The 12035-nt window shown below is 36.6% G+C and overlaps 1 protein-coding gene across 1 annotated transcript in view; it reads left to right on the forward strand.

Annotated features, from left to right (window-relative positions):
* LOC124170983 (acyl-CoA Delta-9 desaturase-like) overlaps positions 1–10675 on the forward strand; it is a 77046-nt gene extending 66371 nt beyond the window's left edge. The window contains exons 3-6 of the mRNA XM_046550094.1: positions 2907–3037; positions 6223–6428; positions 7176–7361; positions 8833–10675. Of these exons, the coding sequence (XP_046406050.1) occupies positions 2907–3037; positions 6223–6428; positions 7176–7361; positions 8833–9172 (863 nt within the window). The 3' untranslated portion in view covers positions 9173–10675. The remainder of the gene's footprint in view (positions 1–2906; positions 3038–6222; positions 6429–7175; positions 7362–8832) is intronic.
* The last annotated feature ends 1360 nt before the right edge of the window (positions 10676–12035 follow it).

The following is a 12035-nucleotide window of genomic DNA, read 5'->3' on the forward strand; positions in this document are numbered from 1 at the left end:
TCTGGATGTTTAGAAGTAAACCATCAAAGCCGAACAGTGTGGCCGTGTGGTGGATTTGCCGCTGGCTTACCCTCGGTGTGTCTCTATCCCGGTGAAAACCTCTTTACACAAGTGGAGAGTTAACGGTGATGAAGCCGTGGATATTGTCTACTCTGAAAAAAAAAACCTGGAAAAAGCCGTGAATTTCGTCATAAAACCTTAAAAATAAAACTTGATTGTAAAACTACGATCGACAGATCAAATGAAAAATCGATATTTTGAACATGTTTCAGGGTCAGTCAGTCGCAGACTCTGTCCACGAATTTATCTGCACACTTATGTTCGAAGCGCAATTATTGGTCCGTGTGCCATGACGACACATTGGCCTAAAACCTGTTATTAGAAGACCGGTAACCAAAGTGTTCATTAACCCTGGCGAAAAATCAGACACTTCCAAATTACTCCCTCCATTTTCCCACTCACAACCTTTAGCCGGCCCTGAATTTTGCTAACGATAGGAGACATAAGAGAGAGAGAGCACTTTCATTGCTGCGTTTGCAATCACAGCGTCTGTCGCGTTTTTTTTTTTTTTTTTTTTTTTTTTTCATTTTTAGTTGACGTTAAGCCGGTGATTATTGCATGACCAATATTTCTGACTAGAATAGCTCATCAACGGACCGTGAATTTGAAGACATTTAGACCGTAAAAACCTGACTGACTTTTATATTTTTTAGTTACATTGGGAACCCTGTTACACCTTTAAAAATTCTCGCAGTTTGGTTTGGTGGTGGATCGCAAGGTGGAAATAGTGCTCAAATACCACCAGAAAGTTTTTAATTGCTCTAAAATATTGTGTGTGACCGAATTAACTCGTTGTTTGTCAGTGGATAATCCGTTACATTAATGCTAGCTTTATTCATAAATTTTTATTCTTACCGTTCAGGCATTTTTCTAGCGATTGGGTGCCATGCACCAACGGGATATGTTCGATTTCTGCTCTCGAATGGAAGGTTGAGTTGTTGCCATTTGTAGTCAACCGAAAGCAAAGTTCCTGCTTCCAGCCTACTCCATAAAAACCCATCAATGATAATTTCTGGTTGAAATACCGTTTAAATGACGGGGAGGCTAATAAATTAATTTCTCAGAATATATTGGGGAGTAGTTAACGTGGATTCGGGTTGGTGTGGTGGCTAGAGTGTTGTCTTCACACCCCGTGGTCCCGGGTTCAAATCCCGGTGGTGGCAGAAAATTGTTCAGAGACTGCCCGATCACTGTTTGAGCGTTGTGTGGTGGGCACTAAAGCACAACACTCAGCCCGTCGGTTGGGATGTTGAGGCGTTGTTCTTTCGCTTCAGAGCATGCCAATGTCGACGCCGAGTTTCTGTCGACCCTTCCTCCGCAACCTTTCCCTCATGGTGCAAATGCATCTGCGGTCACCACCTCTAAATACCATTCCATATTATAGTAAACGATAGGCATTGGCGCGTTTGACTTCCTGGCGCTTGTGTTGCCGAGCCTAATTCTCAATCGGAAACCAATACGTATTGCCAGTGGCGTAACTATGGGTAGAATGATGGGATAGATTCCCCTCCAATGCCTCAGAGAAATAAAAAAAGTGTCAAAAACTACTGTCTAGTTTTGACAAATAATAACTACATCTGCTGAAGTTAAATTCTTAAAGTCAAAATGATGTGAAATGTGTTTCCAGACATGTCATTATTCAAAAATTTTACCAGATTTTGCCGGGAGGGGGGGAGAGTCGCCATCTCATCCTCCCCAAGGCATATTCCTATAGTTACGCCACTGCGTATTGCTCTTTACATTTTTGGGATAACTGCTGCTTTGAATAATTGACTGGTCGACGTATCAGTTTTCCCGAAAATCTTTCTTATTCGTCATTGTTATCTCCGCGAAACCTTAAAATAAAACTCTCCGCTTTTCTGTTTACCCTAAGAATTGGCAAAGCAAAAGATTTCCAATCATTTTATTAGCCGGAAAGTTTGATCCACGTTGAATTCGTGCCATATTTGTCTCGTTAATTTATGTTTTTCCTGTTTATCGATTCGTTACCGACTTCTCGTGGTCTTCGCGGTGAAAAATGTTGGCATTCACCCTTTCGCGAAGTCGTCACACGCTCCTGCCGTACGGGTCAACACGTTTCAGCTTCGTCTTTCCCCCACGCATCAGTCTCACCTGGTCCATAGTTGTTTGCAATCCAGTGAGTGCAACCTTTCCCCAATGAGCGAATCTCTCTGAACGAATTAATGAACCGAATCTATGGTGACGTCACCAACTCGTGAAAATTGCGCGGCATATTTTGCCATTTTCATTTTCAAATTTTGAGAAAATGGTTGACTAAGGAAGATAATTTTTTTGTAATACCTTAGCTTTACTCCTTCTCGTTTATCTTATAGTGACCGACCTTATTGTTGGCAACATGAAAATTGCCCTATGATTTAGCGTTTTTCTGCTGCATTTTGTGCAGCATTATGTAATCGTCCTCACATTGAGGTTGAGTTGATTACATTGCTTAGTTTCGGCCGGTAGGGTGTTCAGGCACGCCTCAGGGAAAATTGGGTCGTGACAAAAAATTTCATCGTTTTTTTTATATTTGGTAACATTAAAATTCCTCGTGGTGACATTTATTACAAATTTAAAAAAATTGGAAATTTTAGGGAAGGAGTTAATTTTGTATTCGAAAATGACGTAAATAAAATATGTTGGTATGCGTTCTGGTACCTAACACTTTAGAAATTAATCACTGGCTGATTACAATGGTAAATGAAACAACTTTGTTCTTTTCACTCAGCTTTTATTAACCCTATCAATTTCAATGACCAAGCGTCATTTTCAATCAATGGGGAGCCATGTAATTGTTTGCTATGGTTGAGTTTCTGAGGTTGATGTGGGTCTTCTTCTCTCTGCAGCGCTGTTGATCACGATTGCATCTGCGCTGGGCATCACAGCGGGAGCGCACCGACTCTGGGCGCATAAAGCCTACAAGGCCAAGTGGCAGTTGCGGCTCATCTTGGCCGTCTTCCAGACCATCGCTTTCCAGGTAATAGATTCGATTGAAATTTATGGTCCTATTAATCAACTAATACACTAGGCCCCGAAATGGTCTTTGTTCATTTGGTTTCCAGAAAGCCCCTGAGAGACTTAGTGGGATGCGTCAATTTTATTTTATTGTCGGTAAATTTTATTCACAGAACTGCTTCTATTATTTGCCTTCTGCAATTTAACCATGTGTATTGCAATTGAATTTTAAATTAAATACAGTCCCTAAAATTATTATGCCCATTGTTTTAAGTGGCCTGAAATATTACCTACAGTGCCTATTGGTTTGAAAGGAAGAGTGTGGACTATTCTTTGAACGTACACTGCCTTACAAACGTGCCTTCACAGGAGCCGGAAAAAGGCACTTTGAAGGCTCCAATTGGTATTTTCCTTTGCCTTTTTTGTAAAAGATCTTTTGAGGTAAGCTTTCAAACAACCTAAAGAAAACAGAAACATCACTTACATAAGTGATTTTTATGTTTGCTTTTGGTTCTATATAGCAAACTGAAGTTCAGGTCGAAGTAAGTTTAAAAATTCCAAGTACTCCGTAATAAAAAAATTAATTCACCACTTATTATTCTCTACTGTCTCTCAATAACTTTAGACAAGCATCCCTTACTGAAAATAAGTCGTACTTAGCATAAAAATTAGATTATTTTTTCATTATATTGATTAATTGGCTAATACCTAATTTCAATACTGGGAAGTACAATTTTCATTTTTGACAGTCATTTTAAAATTTCATACTGTATTAGTTTGAACAAGGTAATAATGAAAAAAAAACAAGATGTAAAGATGCCAATTTAAGAGAGGATCTATGAGACTTAAAATTCTCCTTGCAATCTGTCGGAAGCTGGTACCCCAACTCTCCTGCAACTCAAGAGTAACATTTTTCTCCTCTTCTTCATTTTGTACACTCTTAGGCATCCGAATGAATTCTTAATTCTTCCTTCAACTTCGTTTGTGGGATATCTTTGAACTCCTGGATTGTGTCTGGAATGAAGAATACTGTTCTTTATTATACTTTAACACATCATTTTCGGGCATTCCAATTCAATGTACTTTTTTGATTGCATGCAAATATTCCAAGCACTCATGTGCTTTAGCTATTGGCATGAAAAATTTGTGGCATCAATTTCCCACCTTAAGCACTTTGATTTTAATATACAGACTGAAATATTTACCTGTGATATGAGACGACATAAAATTACTAGGAACCCGTTTATTTGTTCGTCAACCTAACTTAAAACACTTCTACAGTTCATAAATTGTGTTTTAATACACATTTTTGGGGAGATGTGCAATGGGTGGGGGGGACAAAGGGGGCTATGGCCTCCATTGGGTCGAATCGTACACTTGATAAAATAAAATTTTTTTTGTGGGGGCTACCTGCCGCTTTGCACAAAAATATTTGGCTGCATTTTCTGGTCAATTTACTTACTATTACGAGTTGAATTACAAATTAGTTGTACACGTAGGACATATTTGCATTTTTGTCAAAGAATATAACAGCTGTTTTTGATCCTTGAAAATCCCAATTTTCCAAAATTCCTGAACCCCTTCCGCAGGAAGGAATTCCTCAGACTCACAGTTTGGAGTAGGAAACATTTCAGACATCCACCCATTAACAGAAATAAATTGATTCATTGAAATATTTTTAAAAAATTCATCATACATTTTTTCAGTATAAAGCTCCAAGGAGTCTATTCCAACCGATTTTTGTGTTTGAGTAAAAACATGGTACAATCCTTTGCAGCTGCCTGCAAAAGGCACATAACTAGCACTTTCAAAATAGCTAAAGGCACTTATTTCTGGGACAGGCGCCTATAATGCACTTATGAAGGCAAACTTTCAAGGCAGTGTACTTCATGCAAAACTGACCAAAGGCTTGTGGGTAAACTGTTCTCGGGATTCCCACCGGGTTTATTCTTTCATAAAGCATCAAATCATTTCTGGCCAAAGGCTTCTTGCGAGTGGCATAGCCAGGAATTTCATATGGGGGTCCAAAAGCCTTGGGGAATATTTTTAGAAAACATGGTACTAAGTAGAGGGTTTTAAACTAATTTTAACACTTTTTTAATCGAAAAAAAAAACTTCATTTTTCATAGAAGTCTTTTATGAATTCAGTATTTTTCAATATTTTGTATTCTTGTACGATGAAGGAAAGTAATTGAGTTTTATTTTCGAGGGTGTCCAGAACCCCCTGGACCCTCCCCCATGGCTACGCCACTGCTTCTGCAAGATGTTATGCCTATTTACTTGACTTATATAAAAATAGATTTTATAAAGAAAAGGTAAAGTAATAACATCATTGTCAAAAACAAATTACTAATTTTGTTTGAAAAAACTTTGAAAGTCCTCAAATAATTAACGAAATTATCTATAAATATGTTTGTTCTTCAAAGTAATAAAATTAACCCTTTGACTGCCACTGGGCCAATACATCGGTCATCGGACAGCTAGGGGCTGATTTTTCGGCCCGACTTATTTTTCGTGATTGACATTTTTTTTGTGATTGTGGCCTTTTAAACGGCTGTGATTTAAGTAAACCCTCAAAATCTATGTATGGTTATAAGATATAAATATACCTTAAGTATTGGGCAAAAATCTAGATGCATAATATAAAATTAAATAGCTGAAAAATTTTAAAATCTGACATGTTGCAAAGTCCGGAAAATAGCCTTGGCATTCTTTGCACATCCCACCTGAAATGGGCTGGCAGTGAAAGGGTTGAGCTGCAAAAGGAAATTATTTTTTATACGTTTTGGTATTCTGAAAAAGTTTTATTCATAAACTATTTTCATCAATCTGTCATGAAAGAATGCATGGTTTGGGAAAGTAATTTTTCCCTATTTGGGGAGTAGTTATTCCATTTATGGAAATGCAATGCATTCCTAAATATACTTCATAATAAGGTCACTCCTTTTTAGTGCTTATTATTTTCATTTTCAAAAAAATTGATTGAGATTTAGTTCAGTCTTAAGAGCATATGTTTGAGTTCTATTCTCAAAATCAAAGTAATTTGTTTCTGTTAAGTATCACTTTTGAGTTTCTAAACAACATTCTCTTATTTTTTGGTTAACTTTCTGAGCACTAAACAGATATTTTTCTTCATTGCATTCATGAAGAAATGTGGTGTGACATGCCTGCCACTGGAATGATTAACGAGACTTTGTTTTCTTGCAGAATCACATATATGAGTGGGTACGAGACCATCGTGTCCACCATAAATTCAGTGAGTCAGATGCAGACCCACATAATGCCAACCGGGGCTTTTTCTTCTCCCATATTGGTTGGCTGTTGTGTAAGAAGCACCCAGATGTTATCAGGAAGGGCAAAACTGTGGATATGAGTGATCTAGAGGAAGACTTTATCGTGGTTTGGCAGAGGAGGTAAGTCATTGTCATAGTGGAAGTAGTTAATAATATGTAACCATGTCCATAGTGCAGACATTTTGCGTGGAAATTTGTTTGTATTATGTGAAAAATATTGTAAAATTACAGATACCTACCACTTGAATGGCTATGGAATGTTTCTAAGGTTAATGTACCTTTTTTTCGATTGATGTGATATACTGCAGAGTAACTCAGCAATCTTGGTGACAAGTGTCTCACTGTGAAGCTCAGTACAAGTATAAATTATTTTAGAATTGCTGTTTAGATATATTAAGAAAAATTTATTTTAATAAATTAAAATAAGTAAATTTTATTTGAATAAATATCTGATTGGAGTTGAAATGAATTATTTTGATGATGCTGTCCTTTGATGCCCAATAAGTTAGTGGAGAGAAATCAATCCACTGTATCCAAAAAATTCTTCGGTTTCCAATGTAAATGTAACTAGTGCATCTAAATCTGCTGAAAACGTTATGACTAATTAAAAATCTCCACAGTAAGTGATCTGTTTTTTGTCAGAATTTTTCTTTATTTTATGTACATATTTTCCTTCCATATTTTATATCAGCAATGGAAATTTCTTATCCTTTGAGTGGCATTTTCCTTGAATAGATTTCATAATTTTGCTGTAGTGATGGCCATAAGTTTTACTTTGCCTGAAAGTCATCACATCTTAAAACATTTTAATGAAAATGTATGGTCCTAAAAATTTGATGTTTAACAAATTCTTTTTCTCCTTCTCAGAACTTACTTGTTGGTGATGCCAATTCTATGCCTCATCCTTCCCACCTGGATTCCATGCCATTTTTGGGGTGAGGACCCATGGACGTCTTGGTATGTCTGCTATGTGATGCGGTACACCCTCTCCTTGAATGGAACATGGTTGGTGAATAGTGCTGCTCACATTTGGGGGACAAAGCCTTTTGACAAGTAAGTTCTCCTGTTCTACATTGAGTTAAATATGATCATAATCAAATTTAGCTAGCTCAAATATGCTGTGAGAAATGTTATGATTCGCAGAAAAAAGTTATAAAATTTTGTTAAACGGGACATCCAGAGTCCAGTTGGTTTAGTAATTTGTTCAGCATATTCTCCAATGACAACAGAGTTATATATTTTTAAATTAATTTGCCTTGCAGTTTTTTGTTGGATGGGCCATTATGTGGGAACTTTTATTCAAACAACAGCATCTAGGGATAATTATTTTGGCATGAAATATTTTCATGTAGAGCCAAGGCAGTTTCTTCAACTTGAAAAAATACAAAATGAGATTTATGGCTCGATTCAGTGATAAGGATAGTGGATTATTAGAGTACCTGTGTTCACTAAAGTAGAAACTTGATGGTACGTGCTCTAAACTTAGCATTTGATCAAATTAAGCTTTTTTCCCAGTAGGGTTGTCATGATAGTTACTGCAGTCTTAGGAGTAAAATTGAAACATGATTTGGTTCATTAAAAAATTATTTTGGTTGGAAGTGAATGTTGCAAAACCTAACTTATTTACCTGGATCTATGGGGCAAAAATTGCTTCATTATAGTTTATCTTTGCATAGAATGTAAATCATGAAATGATAACCATTTACTATTGTTTCTAATTGTAGATTTTTGAAAGAAGCCATGCCATTGTTCCATTTGAGGGAAAACCGTAGGCTAAGGATATCTTTGAGAAGAGCCCCCAGTTTTCTTGTGATATTACAATTTAAGCATTGATGTTTTTCATTCAGCTACTCAGTCACCAACCATTTTAGCTACCTACAAAAAGCACCCTTATCTGTGTATCTGAGGAGGGGCACGGCTAGGAATTAAGGCTAGGGGAGGTTTTGGTGCAACAAACACTGCTAGGGTTGAGGGTATGGGCCAGGGTAAGCGGGAGGTGCGAGGGCCCTCTGCCAGAAAAAATTTAAGATAAATGGTTCAAAATGGTGACTTTTACAGCCTTCTGAGGGATATTTTATTAATCCTTACACTATTCAATAAGTAATATTAATCCAATAAAAGAAATAAGATTAAAATTAAAAAATTGTCTGAGCTCTGGGGGGGGGGATAAACCCCCCCCCCAGAGCTCAGACAATTTTTTAACAAAAAACCTCCACTCGCTGTGCCATTGTATCTGAGTGTGTAGACTTGCTTCTAGACCCATAGCAACATGGACTGAATTAAAAGCAAAAATTATGAAGGATGAATGAAAAGCCATAAACTTCATTTTATACCTCTTTCATGCTCAAAATTTTGAATTTCATGCCTTTCAATTTCTGATAAAAATAGGAAAACTAACTGGCTTAGGTACTATATTAATTTCATTTTTTTTCATAAAAGATAAAATTAATTTTTATTTTGGAAATTGGTTAATTATCTGTAAATTGTGTTCTAGCTCTGACAAATGTGACTCCCTCCATTACAGGAACATCAGCCCAACTGAGAATATCCCTGTTGCTATTGCTGCTTTTGGAGAAGGCTGGCATAATTACCACCATGTCTTCCCATGGGATTACAAGGCAGCTGAATTGGGCAACTACAGGACCAACTTGACTACAGCTTTCATTGACTTCTTTGCCTGGGTAGGCTGGGCATATGACCTCAAGAAAGTCCCAGTAGAAATGGTGAGGAAGAGGGCAGCGAGGACAGGTGATGGCAGTTACCAGGTGATGCACGACAAGGATAGTACCCTGTGGGGTTGGGGGGATAAGGACATGGCGGATGATGATGTCAAAGATGTGGAACAGTTCAGCAAGTCAAATTAGCATCTTGCGGCAGAGCGGTAGCAGGTGAGGCTACCTTTTCCAAAGACACTAGCAAACAAAGAAACATTCGTCCTGACTTCTCTATTAGAGGTTGTAAATAGGGGCCTTTGACTGAAGCGTTTGTCGGAAGCTGACGGGAGTGTGTATTCAGCGCGGAGAATGCTCATTTCCACTCTGGATATCTTTGTCTTGCAAACCTGAATCAGTGAAATTCCAGGCTTAAACTTTGAACAAAGTTTATCCTTCAGATTGTGAATCCGATGTCTTTAACGTAACTTTCTTCTCGGGTTCCCAGGATGTGACCGACAATAAAAGAGCTTTGCACGAAGAAATTACGTAATGTCCCCTGAGTTTCAGGCAGCGGACAGAGAGGAGAAAAACTATTTTCATATCAAAGTTACACTACAGAGAGATGTTAATTCTTTGGGGGCAAGTGACTGACTGTAGTAGTGTTGCCTGTGTCAAGGAATTATTCTTACTCTTGTGCAATTTTGTAATACATTGACTGAGCCATGCTCAAAATTTCAAAATCACATTGGATCTAGCGTTACCTTACCTGATACTTCATTGACGTTTATTTCAGCCAGGATAATTCTTTCAGATAGTACTAATCTCTCAGAGTATAATTTAACTTGATTTAATATTCTTTATTAGAATCTGAAAATAAATCATGTAATTTTTTTCTGCATTTTTGATGGTGTGTATTTTTATAAGTAAACCCAAATTAAATCTCAACATTAAAGCTGAGTGTTTTATCTTTAAAGGTTCTGAAATAGCCTCCATTGTGCAATCCTAGTGCATTGACAATAATGTAAAGATTTGTTCATGAATAGGGGAAGAGTAAGTTCATTGATGATTAGAGCTTTTTATGGGTAGGTGATTGTAATCATATGCATTCGCACTGTTTCCTGAGTTCTCCTTTGCATTTCCTCTTTTGCTTTCATTGTAATTTTCAGTGGAGATATTTTGTCTGTAATATGAAGGCAATTGGTGAATTTTGTGTTATTAATTTATTATACAAGACAAAGGTTGATATCCGTAGAGAACAAGGATATATCAGCAAAATTTTTTCATTTAACTTTTGGTTATTGTTATGATCTTCCTTATATGCTCAAGTGAGTGTGAATTTATTGATCAATCAAATGAAACTGTGAATTATGTGTACTTCTGTGTAAAAGATATTATTGATGATTCGAATCAAATGAAACTTTTTTCTAAGAATCAAGTAATTATTGTTTCAGGGTGAATAGCTTACTCGTATTATCATATTTATTACATGCATAGACATGTTCTGGTATTTTCTACTTTAACAGAGTTATTGATTTTATCGACATTCATTACCACAGCATATAGTGTATGTCTTTGAGATTTAATGCACTCTTCCATAAGTCCTTTTACAAGCAGCTCTGGTTAGATGCATGAAGTAGCTACATGTGATTTTTCATTGATGCTCTTTGTTTTTGAATTATGTACAAAGTCTTTAATAAATATTATGTAATTATATGTTGCTGTAGTTCTTTCACTCTCTTCATATTTGTCCTTGATTGATTAGTAGATATGATAAGGTCATATTATGAATACCTTCATCATGTCATCCATGGTGTATCCATGTCAAGTATCACCAACATTATCTGTATGATGTTAATGAAATCCAACATTATCCCTTTAATCTGTATTTTGTTTTACAATTGTAGATTATCCACTGAGGGCATTACATTTTTTGCATTTTTGTTTGTCTCTAAACGAATAATAAATAAAAACACAAGCTGCCTTGGTCATTTGTAATTTTAGGCACATATAGTATACTCAGCAGCTGAATTTATGACAGGAAGATAGTGGGAAATGGTTTTGTCATTTTAAGAAAATTTGTCTCTACATATGAATTAACATCCTTACTCACCTATGAAAAACAGTCAGTGAGGCAGTTACCTTTGCTTTCAGGAGAGGTGGGTATGACCTCAAAATGTTCTCTGTATTCTTATAGGTGGGGAAGAGACAATACATATTCTCTAATAAAATAAGTACATTGGGCCACTGGAAAATATTGATAACATTTGTCAAGGGAGGCCAATATCAATATAAAGCTATGTTTTTGTAATTTCAAATAAGGACTGCCCACGATATTTTGCATTGAACATAAACATTAAATGAGGGAAGAATGAGGGTGCTGGTAGATGGATAGAAAGTACTATGATAGCTCAAAGGGCTGATTTGTTAAAATAATTCAAATTATGAAGCTTTTTTTTCTTTTTTTTTCCATCATTCAGCATTCCTCCCTGGCTCCATACTCATATCCACTCTTCTCTAATCTGTCTTTTATCCTTCATATGATAAATTTATGTCACTTGCCACCACTATCCAAACTGAACTGCGCCCTGTCTCTTACTGTTCCTTGCTAGTAGCTCCTATCGTCATTTCAAGTCAGCCCTTTTACCATGCACATGGCATTGCAAAATTCATTTTCTTTTGCTGCACTTTGGGAATTATTTTGCATTAACTCTCCTATCTAGCATATTTTGTCTGTAATGTAAATGCTTGGAATATCTCTGAGTCCCCATCTCATAAATTACGTTATGCAAAACAGATTCAAAACTATTCCATCCCATGCCTTCGTTTTTCATCTTCCATATGCTGGATTCATGTGACCTTTCACCATTACCCATATTGATGGAACCTCTCTCTCCCTCTCATCTCCCTTCATTCCAATTCAGTGCTTTTGCCTCTGAGGCAGATATGCTTGATTATGAGAATTGGATACTTTCCATATCACCATCCAATTTAGCATATGCAAAAATCATCATGAGCGTTACTTGGAGGAGCAAAATTAAGGTAAATAGGATGACTGCTACAATTAGGGATTACA

The sequence above is a fragment of the Ischnura elegans genome, chromosome X, assembly GCF_921293095.1.
Source record: "Ischnura elegans chromosome X, ioIscEleg1.1, whole genome shotgun sequence".
NCBI classification, from domain to species: domain Eukaryota; kingdom Metazoa; phylum Arthropoda; class Insecta; order Odonata; family Coenagrionidae; genus Ischnura; species Ischnura elegans.